This window comes from Pseudopipra pipra, chromosome 5, assembly GCF_036250125.1.
Source record: "Pseudopipra pipra isolate bDixPip1 chromosome 5, bDixPip1.hap1, whole genome shotgun sequence".
Lineage (NCBI taxonomy): Eukaryota > Metazoa > Chordata > Aves > Passeriformes > Pipridae > Pseudopipra > Pseudopipra pipra.
In genome coordinates, this window is record NC_087553.1 from 6,882,440 (window position 1) to 6,903,681 (window position 21,242).

At 40.0% G+C, this 21,242-nt stretch overlaps 1 protein-coding gene across 1 annotated transcript in view; it reads left to right on the top strand.

Moving 5' to 3' along the window:
• Positions 1 to 21,242, top strand: part of ANO2 (anoctamin 2) — a 154,985-nt gene that overhangs the window by 91,013 nt on the left and 42,730 nt on the right. Inside the window, exon 14 of the mRNA XM_064654295.1 lies at positions 20,972 to 21,046. Coding sequence (XP_064510365.1) covers positions 20,972 to 21,046 — 75 coding nt within the window. The remainder of the gene's footprint in view (positions 1 to 20,971; positions 21,047 to 21,242) is intronic.

Genomic DNA, 21,242 nt, shown 5'->3' on the forward strand with positions numbered 1-21,242 from the left:
TGGGAAGATGGTTTAATAGTGATCAGTTGGACTCAATGACCTTAGAGGTCTTTTCCAACCTTAACAATTCTATGATTCTCTGAAAATCCTTATAAATTACACATGTGGAACTGAAATCATGATCTAGCACACTGCATATGTTGTTGCATCATAAGAAAAGAAAGTAAACCAAAGCAAACAAAACTGTCAATGAATGATTTCTTTCATATATGAAATTTACACTTCATTCATTGAATTCTGTAATTCTCATGATCTGGGTAAACAATTTTCTTTACAAAAAGTCAAAACCAACCTTAAACTCCCATGATTCTGAATTTCCAGAATTATTTATACTAGTGAGAGTGAAGATGTTAAATGTTGATCTCTTGTAACTAGAATATTATAGTAGCTTGTATTAAACATTTTTGTTTGTTTCTTAATTAAACTGCTACTATCCACATTAGTTCTGTCACTGATATAAATCCAGTTAGGCAAGCTGTCCAGCTACAAGTCCAAAGCTTCACAAAAGATGCTCCTGATTCACATGGTACATTTTAATGATACATTTTTATTTGTGTCATAAAAAGATATATCAGTAATTCTCTACTCAAGGACAAGATTATCATACGTAATCTTGGAATGTTAGAAAACTATGTCAGTTTAATAATTGTTTCTTGACACATTAAGGTAGAAGGAGAGGTGTATGAGATTTAAATAGTTGATTTATAACAGACTCTTCTGTATTACTTAAGCAGAGGAATATCAGCTCACCAACCATTTCCTAAATCAGCTTTCTGAAGCATATTTCCTTGGAGAGATAAGTCTGCTGTGCAGAGGTGATGTCTCCAGTGGAAGATTATTATGTCAGTTTTAGCTGATGTGAACGGTTCTGCTGGAGGGGTCACCTCAGAAACCTGCACTATTTTATTCCTTAGTGCATTTTTCTAGCTTACTTATTGTTCTTCATTTTGTTTCTGAGATGTGCTTTTTCTGGTGTTCTTATAAAGTGAGCACTCAGTTTGGTGACTGCTACCTGACGAGCAGACCACAGTCCCCAGTCTTTCTGATTATGTGGTAGCCCCCTTCTGTCTTTTTTTGTAGAAGGACCAGTTTTTAAATCAGTATGAGTTTTGTTCTATTCAGTCCCAGTAGTAGCAATTATACTCTGATAGATATTAGCCTATATCTACATTTCTGCAATATAATGATCCATTCTAAATCAATAAATGTCACAAAATATGATTGATGAATGACAGGTTTTTTTATTTACACCCATTCTGTCAGCATAAGAATATACATACCTGTGCTCTGGAGATTTATTTTTTTTTTCCCCAAGCAGGATAAAATAGGTTTAAACAAAACCCAAGAACTTTATTTTATTCTAGATTTTTTCACTTTTAGTACTGCTTTCAAACACTCAAAGAGAAGCACAGACCAACTCTTACTCCATATTCAACATCATTCACCTCCAGTTTCAGCACAAACTTGTGCTTATGATAAGTTGGAATAATTCAAATTTCCTTCCAAGCCCCGATGCATTCAAAAACTAGATGAAATTATTAAATAATATATTTGTCATGAAAAAAAATTAAAAAAGGTCAAAGGAATTTTTCTATTCTCTTTTGCTATATATTCACAAAGAAAATGTAAACCAATTTTAGATGCCTTACTTAGAGTAGCTGCTTCTTGCATTAACAAAGATAATAAGGTTTTCCTTTGGCAAAATGGAAGAAAGATACAGAAAACAGAGCATGCATAGCCCAGAATTTTTTCATCATGAATGTTAGAGAATAATTTGAATTTCTTGTGTGGTATTTCCCTTTATCAAAGTAGAAAGGGTGAGCATACTCCAAACCAATTAAGATATATTTAGAAGCATGTTCTGAGCCTTTGGCCCACATGTGGAAAAGTATCTGAAGTCTTTTCCCATTGTCCATAAATCCAGGGAGTGTGTAGTAATCTGAATACAGAACTAGAATATTAAGGAGACAGAGTTCCAGCAGTCTGTGAGCTAATTTCTGTTTTGCCCAAGTTTGTGAATGCAGGTTGAGAGAAAGAAACCAGAATGAAACTTTACCTGCTTTGCAACTCTGATTTTAAGTGACAGCTGTAATTCCTTCTTCTGTATTCCTACGGCACAAGGCACCTCTGTGTCATTTTCCCTGCAGTTCGTGTCACTGAGGGCCATTTCATTGGGTCAGGCTCAGTCTTTTCTAGAGAAACCTTTTAACAGTGTCTTCTGAAACACACACACACAAAAATCAAGTGGAAATATAGAGCTCAGTAACACCAGTACAGCCACGAAACACTCACAAAATGAGTTTTCTGTTCCACACTTTGGGATGGAAAGGAAGTATTCCAGTGACCTGACTCCATTCCCAGGACTCTGTAGGAGTCATAGCCAGATTCAACCCTTGAAGGAAAAGAGCATTATCATGGACATTACAGTGCTAAATTACCTGTAGATCAACACTGGACCCAAAGCATATTCTAATCTGTCCACAGACAACCATCATCTTTGAGATCCTCCAATAAATTCCCAGGTTTATGAGTCCTGAAGTTTTATTACATACCTCAGAATATCTAATACTTTTTACAACCCCTGTTTCTTGAAGTCGTGTGAATAGCGAAGAAGCATCATGGTTTTTTGTTAAATGATTGCTTTTGGATATCATAGAATCATAGAATGGCCTTGGTTGGAAGAGTCTTTGAAGATCATCTCATCCCAACCCCCCTGCTGTGGGCAGGGACACCTTCCACTAGACCAGATTGCTCAGAGCCACATCCAGCCTGGCCTGATGAGGAAGAAAATGAGAAGAATAGTGAAGCATTTAGGAAAATTGACTTGAAAATTTTGAAAATTTGTATTTTCTAATATTACATTTCTGTACCAGTTGCTGGTCTTTCTTGCAACCCTCATATCAGGTTCTTCTAAATCCACATTTGACTGTCTCAGAGAACACTTGCCTGTAGCTGACAAGAGCCGAGAATGACCTTACAATCACCGAGAGGACGGTGCCAGACTCTTTTCAGTGGTGCCCAGTGACAGGATGAGGAGCAATGGCCATAAACTAAGACACAAGAAGTTCCACCTCAGCATGAGGAAGAAATTTTTTACACTGAGGATGACAAAGCACTGGAACAACTGCCCGGGGAGGTCATGGAGTTTCCCTCTCTGGAGACATTCCAAACCCATCTGGATGCATTCCTGTGTCATCTCTACTCCAGGTGACCCTGCCTTGGCAGGGGGGTTGGACTGGATAATCTCCAGAGGTCCCTTCCAACCCGAATTGTTTTGTAATTTTGTGATGTCAGAGGTGGCTGGCTGGCACTCCCTCCACTTAAGTTTCCGTGTCATGATCATTTTTTTTACAAGTCCACACTCCTCTTATCCCTCTCTATCACCTCTTCCGCAGTGTGTGGTGATGCTGAGGTAACTGTGCATGAGCACTCTGTGTTTCTTTGCCTAATGCAAACACTTCTGCATGGGTGTTAAAAAGCTCAAGGCCCTGGCTCATGCCCTGAGCTCAGCTTTTACATAGTTCTGTGTGGAAGAAGCAGAAACAAATCCAGTACAATTGAGAAGTCTAATGATTAGGGAGATTGATGAGCTGATACTGTGAAAAGGAGACTCGCTATTACAATTAACATTTTGCTGACTCTACACCTTTCGTATGTCAAGCATTAGGCACAGGGTACATTTCTTTATTAATACAAGTGTTATCAAACTATTAAACACAGACTAAAGCTTTGCTTCAGATGAGCTATGATATCATAGTTCACAGCGCTCTCTTCAAAAGGTCATGAAATATATCAATTATTGTGATGTGTTTGAGATCTGCAGCAGAGGTTCTTCAGGGGGTTAATTGTTACTTTAGGCTACAGATTCTGCTAACTATGAAAATATAAAAGAATGATGATGAGAAGCTTTCAGATGAGAAATATTGTCCTGTGGCTCTCTGTCTGTGTAAGGGTGAACAGGGAGTAGGCAAAGCGAGGATCCTTCTGTGAATGGGGAGTCCAATAGGAGCCCAGATCTCACAGGCAGTAGCAGAACAGATCTCATACCAAGTAGGCAAGAAAATGAAAGCACAGGCCAGAGGAGTTGCCATGTCTTTCTGCTTTTCTGAATTGCAACACCTGGGGAGAAATACGACTACAACACAAGTGAGTTTTCCATATAGCTGCTTATGGAACAGCATGATGGATCCCTGCAGGTACAGGATTTGTCCCAATGTCCTCCTTTAGAGTGGTATCAGTGGTTGCCATTAAACATAACTTTATCTTGGGCGAGCTACTGAATGTTCTGGACTCTCTGAGTTCAATTAAGACTTGCATTAACAGAACAAGAATGCTGAATTATTGAACTGGGCACAAAGCAGCTTCCAGTTTTAAACCACAGAAATTCTCTCAAAACAGTGTCACAGCTTGGAATTCAACTGCAATGATGGGCCCACCCCTGAAAGTTTTGAAGGCCAGGTTGGATGGGGCTCTCAGCAACCTGGGATAGTGGAAGGTGTCCCTGCCCATGGATGGGGAGTTGGAATGAGATGACCTTTAAGGTTCCTTCCAACTCAAACCATTCTGTGATTCTACGACTCTTCTATTGAAGAGTATAATGAATTTCAGCCACAGTGGGGCCTTTGCAGTACCATTTTTAGCAGGGCATAGAATTTTGAATCCACAGAACTTAAAGATCAGCTTTATCACTGTATGTTTCCTCTCCGTGTAACTAAAAGCATTTGGCAAGATGTTTCTTCTTAATATAGTTATAACAAAAACAATTCTTAGTCTTTCATTACTGTTGCATGAGCTAGAATTTCTGCTGTTTTTCTCTTAAGCTTCTCTATACAAATATGGACAATACATTGTAGTGGTGCAGACACTGCTTCTCTCTTCTGATAAAAGTTAAGAAGATTTTCTGAGAAAATGTATCTGCATTTGCAAATGCTGAATTTTTGCTCAGTATGTTGCCACCATACATTGAAACTCCGCTCCACTAGAATACTCTTTACTGCAGCTATATTTTTTTTGTAAAACATGTTTTGATTTTAATAAAATATCTTAGTTCAATTTTTATAGAGTGAGGAGTTTCCAACTGTTGTTATTAAATGACTTCTTATTTCAAAATGGAATTTATGTTAGAGGGGTTTTAAAAATAGAAGAAATCAAAACAAAATATGATAACTTGTTGACGTAAAACATTTGGTTCACAGTAATTAAAAACACTTTTGAAAACAAACACTTTAGCTTTTCATGCTAATTTGGGACATATCTCCCTCCTTCTTCTTCTCTTTTCCCTAAATGCTATGAAACTTTCATTGGAGAAAGAAAAATAATCACTTACTGCCCTTTTTATCTTGCTTAAGTACCTGTGAAACCTAGATTTTCATTGCCACTTGTTCAGAACAGATCTTTTGACTCCTTTTTTGGACTGAAAATGACTCTTTGTCCATTTTCTTCATTATTCTGATCCTTTTGATCTCACCTAGGTTAAAGAAAAATAAAAGGAATAGTTTTGCTACCATCATTAAGATTCATTCTAACAGACATTTTGGAAATAAACAGAATGTTTTACAGAATTCTATGTCAAATTACCATCTCTGTCAATGAGGTAGTGTCTAAGATGAAAGTTTGAACAGAGAGCAGGTGAACAACATGGACATGTGAAGAGAAGCAGAGAGAACAAAATAGGAGTAGAATAACTGTATTGTAGTGGAACCAGAGATTCTGTGAGTAGAATTAGAAAACTGAGCAAAAGAGGGAGTAAAGACAGAGACCTTTGCAAAGAGAGACAGTGGCCAGAGTTTCCAAATGAAATTGGATTTGACAAGGATAAGTGAGAGGTGTGCTGGAGGTTCTTTAAGATGGGGCCATGTACTGTGTATGGAGAAATCATAGAATCATAAAATCACAGAATGGTCTGGGTTGGAAGGGACATTAAAGATCATCCAGTTACAACCCCCTGCCATGGGCAGGGACACCTTCCACTATCCCAGGTTGCTCAGAGCCCCATCCAACCTGGCTTTGAGCACTCACAGGGATGGGGCAGCCACAGCTTCTCTGGGCAACCTGTGCCAGGGCCTCACCACACTCATAGGGAAAAATCTTTTCCTAATATCCAATCTAAACCTGCTCTCAGTCAGTTTGAAGCCATTGCCCCTTGTCCTGTCACTCCAGGCCTTTGGAAATAGTCTCTCTCCATCTTCCTTGTGGGCTCCCTTCAGGTCCTGGAAGGCCACCATTAGGTCACCTCAAAGCCTTCTCTTCTCCAGGCTGAACAATCCCCAACTCTCTCAGCCTTTCCTCATAGCAGAGCTACTCCATCTCTCTGATCATCTTAGTGGCCTCCTCTGGACTTGCTCCAACAGATTAGTGTGCTGGGAACCCTAAAAGAGGAATGCTAAGAAGGGAATGATGTAGATAAAGTCATTGGTAGGTTTTTTTTTTGAGGCACTGATGCAGAGATGCCTGTTCCTCACTCCAGAGAAGCCTTCTGGTGGGAGGCAGGGCAAAGGAAATATGTGTCTTGCTAAAGAACAAGGCAAGGATGGAAAAATGTGCACTCCAGAAATTCTGTGACAAAGGGGCCTTATGATGTCTGGGTTATTTCTAGAGCAATAGAAATCTGCAGGGCTAGAAATTGTGACAGAGCTTCTTTTGTAATTGCTGGGGAAACATCCCACCCACTCATTGTCCCCAGAGGGCATTCTGGATTCAAAGACTGCCAGTCCATACTGAATAGCATCTCTGAATAGCTTGTTTTTATGAAGAGTAGCCACCTGGCATCCCTGGGGGTACTGACAGTAGGATAATTCAGCAGAACAGAAAGGGATGGAAGTGGGTGATGTTCATGTAATTTCTCTGAAGAGATATGCCAGGTTCCGTGTCCTGGGCCAGTAGCAGGAAAGTGGGAGCTGAAATTTCTTGCTGGGCCTCTGAAGGCTAAAAGTGCAATGTTGGAAATGGGACTTGGAAATCTGAAGTTGGAGTTCACTGAGCTCACAGGACTCCTTTGAACCTGCCAGTGTTGTATCACTTCCAGACCTTTGTAAACCAGATTTCAGGGTTCAGTTGACCAACCGCACACAGGCCGTGCCTGGCAGGATTAGCACAGTGTTAGTTTTCACCTTCTCTAAAATAAGTTCATTTATTGAGCAAATAAGCAAACTGTTTTCTTTTGGCTGTTTCTCCTGCTGCCTGATGAAGCTCATCTGTGGTGAAATAAGTATTCAACATAAATCCCAACAGAAAAAACACACATCTTTTCTTAATAATACTACACATTTAGTAAAATTATTTAAAAGGTTCCAGATGCTTAATCTGTTGTTAATATGCTCATTCTTATTTGGACATAAATGAAATTGCTTTGTTTCTGAAGGAATGATTCCATCTTATTCACATGAATATATAGTTCTTAGTTCTCTTATAATCCTGTAGGTTGTTAGGCATTTCTACAGTTATGAGAAAAGTGACAATGATGGATTTTAGGAAATTGGTGATGCAGAAGCTGGTATCTGAGATATCAGACAATTATTATTCCCTCAGCCAATGCCAGATAAAGTTTTGTGAGCTGCTGATTTGGATGGACTGTTGGGCTGATATTAACAGGTCTGAACCTCTGCACAGTCAGGTTTTATGTTTAGAACATGGAGCTCTGGGGCATCTGAGCAGTCATTTTGTTAGAGTGGTGTCTAAATTGCAAGACTTTGTATGTAGACTTTGCATTTCTGGTTTTTGGCCCGAGACCAAGTGACAGGATGCCTTTGATTCAGGCTTTGGGCTTCCTGGAAGGCACCTTTGCTTGCCTGTAAGATCTACAGGCCAGCTCTTTTTGCTTTGTCTGTTTGTTATATCTGTTATATCTGTTGACTCAGGAAATTACACTTCCCAATTGAAGGTCAAGGGACAGGTCCCTGTTGGGTTTGCTACTTGTGTCAGTGAAGACAGAATATTTCGATGGGAATGCAGGAATTGGCAGCTCTGTTGGGTTGCCCTGCTGTGGACAAGTGAAAACAGCTTTTGTGAGTTGTTGCCTCAGCTTGTTTTCTAACTCCTCAGCTTTGTGCTAAGGCCTTGACTGCCATGAAGTCATTGTTCTGGTACTACAGGAAAAAATAAAATACGCAGGAATTAAGCCTAGAAGGGAACCCATGGAGACACGTAGTTCTCTCTCTGTGCTCCAAAGCAGGACCTGCTATACCCAGTGTCACGTTTGCCAGATGTTTCTTTGAGCTGTTCTTAAAAATCTTCAGCAATGAATGTGCCACAGCTTCCTTATGGAACTTGCACCAGGCCTTACCTGTGCCTGTTTGAAGGATTGAAGTCTGGATATTTCGGGGAACTCTGAGGAAATACTGCATTAGTGACTTCACACTGAAAGCTGTTTTATGGTAAAAAGCCCTTCTTTCTTAACTTTTGCTGAAATTTGGTCATAACGTAGGATTTTAATGCAAGATTCCATATCACTGTAAATTCTTTGGAATGCAGTCAGCACAGTGTCAGAATAGGAAGAGGTGTCAATAAGAGTAGTTTACATGACAGTGTTATGTTCTCCTATGCTCTGCAGTAGGAGCTCTGACTCTTCTGCACAGGCCAGTGCAGGGAGAGGTGATGCCCCAGGAACAAAAAACATTTCAGTAGTCTAAAACTACAGAAGGTACATGGCAATAAAATGCTGCACAAGAGGCTCCCTTGCAGCATTGCCTCTGACTGAATAGTATCTATTTCTCTAGAGTACTTTTGAATTTGTTCTGAAAGCTTAGCTAAATGACCCAGTTTATGAATAATCTTAGCAACAGGATCTTGTCCCCTTTCTGTGACACCAGAAGTTCAGAAAAACTTCAGCTTGGTCTGAGGACTTGGAGCAAGTCTCTGATGGGAAGTAGAGCATTACAGAACACCCTTTTTGACTTATGACTCTTTCCAGAGATCCTCTTGGTGTCCTCATATCGAGTCATCTTGGTGATCCTTTCTCTAATTCTGGAAATGCCACAGGTAGGGTCAGATCAGGCCTGTGCTCATCCAATGGAATACATGTACCCATGCTATTCTTGCTCTCTCTTGTGTGTAAACAACTGGCAGAAATAAAGCCTCATTCCTTGTTGGATGGGAATGCCAGAGTTTTTCAAACCCAGTGCAATAGAAGGCTAATTTTGTGCACACCACTTCCCATGTCATTCCATATAATTCATGTATGTTGAAGTTACTCCCATGCAAATTGTGCTTTAAACCAGTCATCTCTTCACTGCCTGTGAGGATGACTCAAGTATAAATCACCACCTTTTCTATCCTCTCCAGATTCATTTTCCCACAGTAACTCATTGCTCTCCAGGAGTCTATTTAATATCACTTTTTATGTTGCTGAGCATTGTTGCTGTTTCTAATAATGTTCCTTGTTGTATCAGCATTAATTTCTCCTACTGGAATCTCATTCTGTTTCACACTTGTATTTCTGCCTTCTCAACAGCCCAGTATTTAAGTCTCTGTTCTCTTCAGTATTCATAACCTTTCCTCATTTAGCATCCTCTGCAAATCCAACTGACATGACTTTCACAGTTATTGCTATGTTAAATGTAGGATAAACAGTACACTGCTCTCTGATTTGATACCTCATCTCAGTTTCTTGTACATATTGCCACTACTTCCAACATTTTTTTTTGGAATGGGAGTATAGAAATTTGTTTTGTTGATATACCTACTCCATTTTTTGTTAATGATAGGGAAAAAATCAGAGAAGCATCTTCAAGATGATAAAATGTGAAGCACTGATATCCACTGTTTCCCATTTTGCCCACTTCTTTCGTATTAAATCCAACTGGGGCATTTCAAAGCAGCTTTCAATAGATCTGCATTTTACTGCCAACTACCAACAAAATTATTTCTTAAGAAAGAAAAAAAAAAGGCAAATCATCTGAGATGCTGGTGGGAAGTAGCTCCCTGGAGATCTTCGTGTGTTTCCTACACAGTTTTAGCACATACATATAATTTGAATAAATATTACTTAATTCAATCTAGTGTATGCATAGTTATTATTTCCCTGTTTGGAAACTGAAAATGATTTAGAATTAGATTGTTTGGAACTTTTGCTCTCCATCTTATATTTAGACCTGGGAAATCTAAAAAACTTTGTATGAAGTTGTTGTTGGCTTAGTGTAAAGCAGTTAAAATGTGCTTGTCAGTTTAACATCTCTACCTCCTTGTGTTAAAAAATCCCCACAAGGCAACAAACAAAAAAACAACAGCAAAACAATCAAGTGACCAGGCATTGCAATTCTGTGGTTTGAAACTCCAGCTTTGGGAACACAGGGAAGTATCCTACTTCACCTTAACACTCTCTACAACTCTCTGACAGGAGGCTGTAGCCAGGTGGGAGTCGGCCTTTTCTCCCAGGCCAAAGTGAGATGTTGAGAGGACTCAGTCTCAAGCTGTGCCGGGGGGGGTTAGGTTGGACATTAGGAAGAAGTTCTTCACAGAAAGGATGATTAGACACTGGAATGTGCTGCCCAGGGAGGTAGTGGAGTCACTGTCCCTGGAGGTGTTTGAGGAAAGACTGGTTGTGGCACCATGACCTCATTGACATCGTGGTGTTTGGTCATAGGTTGGACTCAATGACTTAGGAGTCTTTTCCAACCTAATTGATCCTGTGACTCATGAGGAAGTGACTGCCAATTTTATTCAGAAATGTATATAATTTACAAAAAAAAGAAATATATATTTGAATTTACATTTTGGAAAAATGAAACTGGATTCAAACTCTGATGGTTGTAATTCCATGAATTCACAGTTCTCAAATGTCTAATGATAATGCTCATAGTACCAAAATGTATGTATTTTATTAACTCTTCCAGCTCCACTAACTCCTCATTTCTGTCTTTGCCTTCCAATGTTTTACTGACATCTCTTAATTACTATTCTGTACTCCTCCTCTCCCTCAGTAGGTTTTGGGGGGAGACCGTGTGTGTTTGAAGATACAGGGTTGTTCATTATGGACTTGTACTTCTTATAGACTTTCTCCATAATTAGCCAAAAGAAACATTCTCCTGAGCCATGGGCTCAGAGCAAGAGGCAGTGTCAAGAGAAAGGCAGAAACGATCATTCCTGCTACCCTGAAGAGGGACTTAGCGAGCACCTGTTCCCCTCATGCTGCATCTGTCCACACCCCTGGTGTCTCTGTTTCTCACCTCCCAGTCCTTTTCATTCTGTGTGTTCATGGCATGGTGATGCCTCTCTATTGTTGGCTACAGAGATAAAGCAGAAGTGGTGCTTACACCAGCCCGTTTCACAGACTGGCAGAATAACTCAGTGCGAGAAAGCGCGTGGGCAGGACTCTTGTATCTCCAAAATGTGTCTTTTTTGGAGCAGTCACGGAGAGAGCTGAAGGCTGCCTTGCTCTTGTACTCTGCCCCGTCCTTTCTGTCTTCCCTTTGCTGACTGCTCACCCAGAACTCTTCTGCACAGCATCTCTATATTATTGGCAAAAGTTTTCCTCTGTAGATTGTGTCCCGCAATCGCGTTTCAATTTTTATAGATATTCAAAAGCTAGAATAAAAACTTCATTAACATTTTGCAGCTGGTAATAAATGCCCTGGAGTCAGAGAAAGAATTTGGCATAGCCACATCCCCCTTTTAATTCTTTCTTTGCTTCTCAGACTTTTCATTACCAACTTAAAAGTGTTGCTAAAATTTACACCACTCCTCTCTCCTCTGGTGTTGATGTGATCATTCACAGTTTGTGCAAGCTGAATTTGAAATTGCCACCAAAGGAAACTGATAATGTGTTGCATGCCTCTTTCTCCCACTTTGTGTGAGGATAAGTGGCTTCACATGGTGTAAGACAATGGAGAAATGAGTTTTAAGTGTGCAATGCCAAAGCCCTAGGGTGGGATTTTCCTTCACTAGGAATTCTGTGATTGATTTCACAGGAGCAAGATGTTCAGCCTAGATTCTTCCAGCTAGGACACTGACACAGAACTGAGGCAGACAAGCTCCAAAGGAACACAGAAAGGACATCTTTCCTCAGAGTGTAGCACTAAATGCATCTCTTCCAGAACTGAAATCACATGCTCAGTTAAATTTTTAAATTAAGTTCCCTTCATGATAAGGGAACTAATACATACAGTTTAGAAAAGCAACATGACTATCAAATGTTGCTACAAGACTCCCACATAAAGAATTGCAATTTGAGCTTTTCAAATTGCAAAATTGCCAACTGCCTTGGTTCCACTGGGCCCAAGGTGCTTATAATAAAGTGTATAATGGTGATTGAATGAGTGATTTTAAAGATAAAATTCAGGTAAACTGTTGTCTACCTAAGACAAATAGGTTTGAAGTAACAAAAGATTATATAATTTTGGAACTTTTTATATATTAGGGAGAGCCTCTGCAAGTAGCTGGCTGATTGTGTAACCAACACTTTTTAAAAGGACTTACACAGAGATGATAGTCCTGTGCTTAAAATAATTTACAGAGAGAAAGTCTTAAATTAAATCACTTCCAGTTATTAATATGTTGCTGAAGTATGGGAACTGGCAAAAGGTAATTTTTTTGTTGAAAAATTATAGTAGATGAATTGTTTTAAAATGGGTTGCCTTTATTATTCCATTAACTTCTCCATCAGATGTTCACAGTTTACATGAGAAAGTGTGAAACCAGATTGACTATTACAGTAACGGTGCTCGGGATTTCAGGGTACAAAGTGGTTGAAAATTCAGGTGTAAGGTAGTGGCTACTGCTGATAATTGTTATTTTTCTACAGCAGCTCTTTGAAACTTACCTTGTTCTCCCTTTGTTTAAGTTGCCTGATAGGTCCATGTCCAGTCAAGATCAAAGCCTATTAAACTGATTTAGCCATGCAAAGGAAGGCAGGATGTATGGCTCAGAATCTGTTTCCCTTATGCTTGACTATATTTACGTGAGCATATTTTAAATCTATGTGTGGCATTTCTTTATGTTCTTTGAGAAAGTTCAGGAGTCACACAAAAATCCAAAAATGGAGCAGGGTATCCCTTCATGCCCTGAGCTTAATTTGTGACATTCCACTACCAACAGACCTGTGTACCAGTGTCAGTCTCTTTGGAAAATCCCACCAGATGTATTTGTACATCTGGCCCTTTGCCTTCTCAGGATCAGACTCAGTATGATTTATTAATCATCTACAAAGAGCATTGATAAACAATGAATATTTATGACTACAGATGTAACCCTATTGTTTGCGTAAATTATAGTGTTTTTCTGGTAATATTCTGAATGGCTCCAAGTTTACATAAATAATTCATACTTGTAAAGCCATATGTTAAACTGTCAGTGTAAAAAACTAAGTGCTGCCAGTTTTCCCTTGAACTATATGTAAATATCAAGAGCTTGACATTAAACAGTGATATAAAGACTAAGCACCTTAATGCCATTTTCACAATAACAATTGCAATAAGCCACAGTGCACTAGATGCATTGAGTATCAAGAGCAAAATAATTTTTAAATATAGAAGAGAAAGGAACCATTTTTATTTCTGAAGAAACTACGGTGTATTAAATTAACCAAGTCCAGCTTTACAAATCTAAGTTACAGTGAGAGCAGACCTCCAGCCTTTTGCCATTATTACTATGTGAATGAAGCAGCTTGAAACATCTCCATGAAACTACTCAAGGAGCATTTTGTCTTTTAAATTAAGGTAGAATTCTCAGTAGCATTGTCATATGTGCACGTGATTTTGAGTTCTTCTGACCCTACCTGTCTACATGCCTTACAGCTCATATCTGCATCCTAATACAGTCTAGGTACCTGCTGTTGCTGCAGGGGAGTGTGTGGAGTCTCCCTCCCTGGAGATATTCCAGAACTGTCTGGACATAATCCTGTGCCATGTGCTCTGGGATGACCCTGCTGCAGCAGGGAGGTGGGACCAGATGACCCACTGTGGTCCCTCCCAACCTTACCAATTCTGAAATTCTGTGATTTTCTAAACTGTATATCCTGTCTCAGTTCTAATTTATAACCAGAGCTAGTTTTTATCAAGGTACTCATTGCATGGATGTGTATGTATATATGTGTGACATTATATATATACATATATATATATAAATGGTTCTATTTTTAGAACCACAGAGTGGCCTGGGTTGAAAAGGAAACTTAAAGATCATCTTGTTCTAACCCCCTGCCATGGTAGGGACACCATCCACTATCCCAGGTTGCTCAGAGCCCCATCCAACCTGGCCTTCAACACTTCCAGGGATGGGGCAGCCACAGCTTCTCTGGGCTTTTGAATTTTCTTTTTTTCTTTTTTTTTTTTTTAAGGAAGTTCAGAATATAGTGTTAAGACTCATAAGAACTACGAAGTGCTTGGATTCAGGGATCCTTTCCTCCAGCACCTCTGTCGACAGAGATGAGGTTGGTGTCCTCTTTTCCACCACACTTCCCTGTGCTCCATGACTGGGATTACAACCCTCACCTAACCCAGTCATGATCATGTTTTTATTTCTGGTCCTGTGGAAGGGGTGTGAGCATCTCCAGGCTCAGAGATTGGCTACTCACATGTGCTTTCATGGGCCTTGTTATGTGAAAGGCCAAGGGAGTGGCCCATGTCAGGGCTGTAGCCAGTGGGAGATTTGCTTCCAGTCACATTTTCAGGGAAAGGATCACATCTGTGGGTTTGACTGATTGTTGTCCCCATTCTGAGTAGGTGGTCTCAGATAACAGAAAAGCTGAGAGGTGACCTGATCACAGTTTGTACGAATGCACAGCCCAAACCAAAAATCCACCAATAGATGCTCTTAACTGACAAATTTGCAGCTAAATGCCAAGGCTGGAAGATGCAGATAGGCAAATTCAGCTTGGAAATAAGCCATACATTTTCAACAGCTGGGATAATTAGCAACTGGAATGACCTAATAAGGCTTGTAATGGACTGTTCATCACAGAAATAGTCAAGCTGTGATTAGAGGTTTCTTTAAAGAAAAAAAATCAGTTAAAACACATGTATTTATCCTTACAGCAAAAATTGTCTCAGAATTTGTGTGATTACAAAGGAGACTAAGACTGGGTAGTTAAAAATAACATTGCTTAGCCTTAATATCCATTGATTTCCTTGATTCTTGCACACAATTCTCATAGCTCTCTATTCTGCATTACTTCCACAAATGATTTAGAGTGTGCCCACTAAACTCCACTGAAAGCTCTCAGTGTCTGTGCTATTCTACATGTTTCAAAGACAGCAAAAAGTTTTTAATTAAAGTTTTTGCAGTCCTTCAGCTGTCTCCAAATGAATCTTGGCAGTTTGTTTTCTATGTGCAATCCTGAAACAGAACTTTGCTCACAAAACACAACCATCTTTACTCCTAAAATGCTGCTTGAGTGAGAAAAACAGAATATGTTGTTCTCTCTTTTAGTGGGTTTTAAACCAAAAGCTCATTTCATTCATTCCTTGTCTTGAGTCTGCAATGCACAGGCAATGTTTTGGGTGTCACACAATTAAAGAAGAGCTGTATGTGATACCACAGTTCATATTTCTAGATACTTATTTGGACAGCACAGTTTTTACACAAAAATAAAGCTTTTGTGTTAAAGTAGAAATTAAAGTAGAAACCTTGTAAGAATAGTGCAGTTATGAAAATGAGTTACTTGTTTGATGCTTCCTGGGCATATTTAGAGATGAACTTCTGGATTTTGTCATTGGAAATATAATTTTGCAGATTTTTGCTGTTGCTAGCTGTGCAAGACCTTACGAAGCCAGGAGAGAGGGGTTTTGGATTCTGTTCTTCCCTGAGCATCTTTTGCTAAATTCCAGTCAATTATTGCAGCTCTGTGCAAGTCCAGTGAAATCATCGGGACTGCCCAGGTGCAACCACATTGAAGAGCCCAAATTTCAGCACTAGAGTTACAAAGCAGGATGTAGAAGAGAGGAAAGCTCTTGCTTTGCTCCCCAAGTGCAGGCTGAGCTGGCATGGCTGGTGGTTAGAAACACCTGCTTGGAGGAGGTGTTCTCTTGTGGGAAAATATAAATAAACACCTGAAATACTTGTGATCTGAGCAAACTGGTTGTGGTTTAATTTACAGAGAAACATAGAAGTGTTCTCACAAAGCTGCCTGGTGCTGTCCAAGTGCAGTGTATTTCCAGGTTTCCACAGCTCAGAGGCTCACCCACCTGAGAATGCAGAGCTGCACATACTGGATCTTTGCCATGATAGGCAACTCATAAGGAAATAAACCATCCAGATAAATCTGGATTGTGCTTAATTATATTTTTATTTCTTTTCTGAATTTTTTTTTTGTTTGCTAATAGGAAAAAGCTGTATCTCTTCAAGGAACACGTTCAGCACCTCATTAAATATTAAAACAGGAACACTCAGAACAACTGATTTTTCCTCCAATACCATTGCAAATCCATCGCTGTATTCAAAGAAAAAGAAGGAACGATTTTAAAGTGTATCTTTTTGTTTGTCTTTGCCACAAAAGAAAAAAAAAATTCTATATGAGGTTTTCTGTCCGAATATAAATATTTCCCTGCACTACAGCTCCTCTTGGGGAATATTCCCCAGTGTAACATATCTCTCACAGAGATTGTTCTTCAGGTGATCTGTTCCATCTTGTTACGTCAATAAACGCTTACACCAGTGATCAGGACAGGGTATTGGCCGTGTCCTGTGAGAAACAGGACACATGAATGAATTCCACCAACTAAATAAACCACGATTGCTTCAGTGTGCAAGTGTTCTGGTAGCAGCCCAGGTGCTGCGGATACCTCTCAGTACAGCCTGTTAGCGGCTAGATGGCACTATTGCCAGAGGGAAGGATCAGTCCCCACAGCAAATACCAAGTGAATTCGTTTTCTTAGCAAGAAACTTAACAGAAGGTAGCTGTCCACTGCCCACTGTATTGAGTTACATTTCAAAGTTTTGGTTTTGCCATGTGTGCCGAGTAACTCAGTGATGTCTTCATCCAGCTTTTTCTTACTTCTACTGGCCCGGCATGTTTTTTCAAATCTCTCTCTGGCTGAATGCTATAGAGAATGGCAGGGTGATGGCAAAGTCACCTAAGGTTAAAGGAAGCACATGCATGAAAGACAAAGGTGCCTAGATGGCATTGCTGACTGTCCTGGTGTCACCCCAGCCAGCAGCCAAGCCCCTCACAGCCGCTCCCTCGCTCCCCCACCAGCGGGTTGGGGAGAGAATTGGGAGGGCAAAAGCCTGGGTTGAGATAAAGGCAGTTTAATAGGGAAAGGAAGAGCCATGCACACAAGGAAAGCAAACCAAGGAATTAATTCACTGCTTCCCATGGGTGAGCAGGTGTTCAGCCATCTCTGGGAGAGCAGAGCTCCATCACGCCTAACAGTGACTTGGGATGACAAACACCATCACTCCAAACATCCACACCTTCCTCTGTCTTCCTCCCACTGTATCTACTGATCATGGTGCCATACGGTCTGGAATATCCCTTTGGTCAGTTGGAGACACTCTCCCAGCTGTGTCTCCTCCCAACTTCCCGTGCACCCCCAGTGCCCTCACCAGCACTGGCAGCAGGAAAAACAGCAAAGGCCTTGGCTCTGTGCAAGCAACTGCTCAGCAATAACAAAAACATCTCTGTACTATCACTCCTGTGTTCAGCACAGGTACAAAACACAGCCTCATAGTAGCTACTGGAAGAAAATTAACTCTATCACAGCCACAACCAGCACAGTGATCTTCTCTTCCTTCCTTTATCCACTTGTGCTCCCTCATCTTCCTAATTTGCACTGCCAGAGTGTCTGTCACTGCTCTGGACTCTGTTCAGTCTGCATTGCTTTTTTCAGTGTGATTTTCCTTGTGCCCTTGCACCAATACCGTAGATGTACCTGGTGCCAGTGGCATCTCTGGAAAAGTGGGTGTAAAAAGGGTAAAAGGTTGCCTGGCAGTGGGGAGAGAGGGAGAAAAGTGTGAGATACAGCCCTGAAGGCACCAAGGTGAGAGCAGGAGGGGCGAAGTTACTCAAGGTGTCCAAGCAGAGATTTCCCTGCAGCCCCTGGAGAGCCCATGCTGGAGCAGGTCTATCCTGTAGGACTGAAGCCTCTGGAAAGACCCATGTTGGGGCAGTGAAACAGTGGAAGGAGGAAGGAGTGACAGAGAGGAGTCCCTATGGACAGAAACCATCACCCACCATTCCCCATCCTCCTGCCCTGCTTGGGGAGGGAAGTAGAAGAGCCAGGAATGAAGGAGTGGACTTGGCCCTGGGAAGAAGTTTGGAGGGAGGTGAAGTGGAGGAAGTTTAAATGTTTGTTTTAATTCCTGACCTTCCAAATCCATTTTAAATAGTGATAAATTAAATTAATTTTCTCCAAGTCAAGTTTGCTTTGCCCATGATAACAATTGGTAAGTTATCTTCCTGTCCTTATTTCAGCTCACAAGCTTTTTCATCTGAATTTTCCCCCCCATCCTGCTCAGGAGGGAGAGAACAGCTGGGTGAGCATCTGAGAACCAACCAAGGTCAACACATTCCAAAAGAAGGATTAATCTTGTCCTGTTCAGCAAGTTGGGTTTTTTTGAGGCGGTCCATATTTCATTTAGTTATTCCCTGTAATAAATTGAAATTTTAATAATCAATCATGCTTTTAAATCTTTATTCCAGGAACTTATATTACTGAACTCATCAATATTCAGGTGCTAAACCCAGGTGCTGGTGATGGTAGATGTGTGTGCATTCCTAATGTATACGCTGAGACTACACAAGGCAAACACTAATATGTTCAGTCCTTAAACTCTCCTGAAGTTGGCATTCTTAAATGAATTAATCCTAATGTATCTTAATGCCTAAAAATGTAGGCTTAGGTACATCTTAGCTTCTTGTATTAATCTCTAAAAGTATATGTCAATCATAGCTCAACTTGCCTAGTTTTTCTTCTTTCTTTTAACTATCCAGCTCTGTTTTATTAAAAAAACAAAAAAAACCAAAAAAACCCCAAAAAAGAAAAGGTGGTAGGTAGGGCAAGCAGGGCAGATCGTTACTTCTGTTTCATAATGGACAACTGTTTCTTAGAGTATTCCCTAATTTCTCAGTTTTGTAAATTGTTGAGTCTTCCAGAATGTGAGGTTTTTCTTGACTTGGAAAGCCAGTAGGTCATGTTCGAATTCTTACTGATGTTTGAAAATACAGTAACTGTCTTACCAAAATAGTATCACAGAAATAGTAAGCAAACACTCCCTAAACATGAAAAACCTTAGTTAATTTGCTACTCAGTATTTGACAACTGTGATTCATATGTGAAAAATTGGTCTTGATGTTATGATTTCTTAATTTTCAAAATTCTTAAAGCTAGAGACATTTTTGAAGCAATTTTCTTTCTCATTTTGGCTCTTCCTGGTCATTTTTTTATAAATCACAATTTTCTCTTTCTACCTCAGTGCGGTTGCAAAATATTTTCTTCTTTCCTTTAACAGCTTTGGCCTTCATTCTACTGTTTTGCTTCTTTAGTGTTTTTTCCCTGGTGAAATTATAAAACGTGGTATCCTTCAGGCCTTCTTGGAGCATAATCACTTAGAAGTTCTTAATGTCCTGTGTAATTGCTGAGCGGCAAAAGCCAAAGTGAAATGAAATGCATCTGTGTGTTCACAGAAATGCTTTTCCAAGTAACCTTCCAGCCGAATGATGGACTCCATTTATGCACTGTACAGCATATTTATGTACTGCACACATTGGGCAAAACTGTTTGTGCTTCTGCTTGGGTTTGCTCTGGCCCAGTCCTGCCAACACTGTCCCAAAGGAGACGCGCTTTGTTTGTGTGTTTGAACAGCTGAGCCGAGGAGAGGGGATGCTGAGTAATCCTCCTTCTCACAGCCTTTGAGGCACCACCACCATGGCAGTGGATGTGTAGACAGGATGGTGTCTTAGGTCCAATTGCACATCCCAATAAACTCCCTGAGAAAAACCCACGGCCACATTCCTGCACTTAGAGAATATGCTGTATTCCTAATGCTACTTTGGGAAAACCTTATGCAAAGGCATAACACTCCTAGATTTTTATGTTTATCTGAGGACAATTGTGCCTTAGAAATGGTCTGTTGGAAACCTCTGACCTGAATTCTAATCTGATTTAAACTCATTTAAATTCAGAATAACTCTGGGCTAACTGCAGTGTAAGTGTAGTACCAGTCCAAGGGATAGCAACGGATGGTTCACAGAAATATGAACAGCAGCTGGCTTTGTGTCCTTAGTTAATTTGATTATATAGTTTTAGGTTAACTTAAACAAAGTAGTGACCTTATTATTATTTTAAGAAACCTATTTTGAGAGGAGGGAGTCATATTTCTTATATAAATCCATCTTCAAATATCTTCTTTAGATGTACATGTGGCTGGAGATGGAGTTGAATTTGTGTGGGGAGAGTAAGAGCGTACTAGATTTCACTGATCACAGTTGCTTTAGATTATGCAATGAAGAGGGAGATGCATGAGGAAAACAAGGTTGGCAGCAGAGATCACAGAGGGGACTTGCTTTTGTAGTTTCTCTTTCCTATAGAACAGGTACCAGGAGATGGATTGGGGTGACTTGCAGGAAATACTTGAATTACATTGGGCTAGTGTGACCATTAGACAAAGAAAATTACTTCAGTGGTAATCAGCATTCTTGTCCTGATTTCTGTCTCAAGCACTATTCTTCTGTAATTTTACAAGAAGCAATTAAAAAAAAAGGTTGAATTTTGTTTTGCTTAAATGTAAATTAAGGTGAGTCACAGGGCTTTCTCCCAGTATGAAATTTAGTAAGACCTGGAAAGTTTTTTTCAAATCATAGTTACATAGGATATTTTCTGATTTTTGCAGACGTTTTGTACATCTCATTTACTCTCTTACCCTCTTTTCTCTCCAATTAAACTCTATCTTAAAATACTGGTGTTCCAAACCACATAATCTTCTTCAAAATCACAGCAGGGAATTTGAGAACGTGCTCCAACAACAAGTCTTACTAATTCTAGTATTTCCTATCATACAGTTCTGTCATGGCTGTTGTTTTCTCTGTGTGTTTTGTCTACAGGATGAAAAGGAGAAGCTGACGTGCAGTGACCGTATGCCTGGATACGCAGCCAACTTCGGATTGATTTTATTTATGGTAACAAAACCTGCATTTCTTCACATTTATTAGGTGTGAGAGACATTGTGATGAGCATCTTGAGCGGGAACCCTGAACTGGTGTTCTCAAATACGCTAAAAATCTGAAGCTGGGGTTATAACCTCCAGTTTGTGAGAAATACTAGGAGGGTTTAGAGAGCTCAGGGTCTACCTCCAGCTTTATTCCCTTTTTCCAA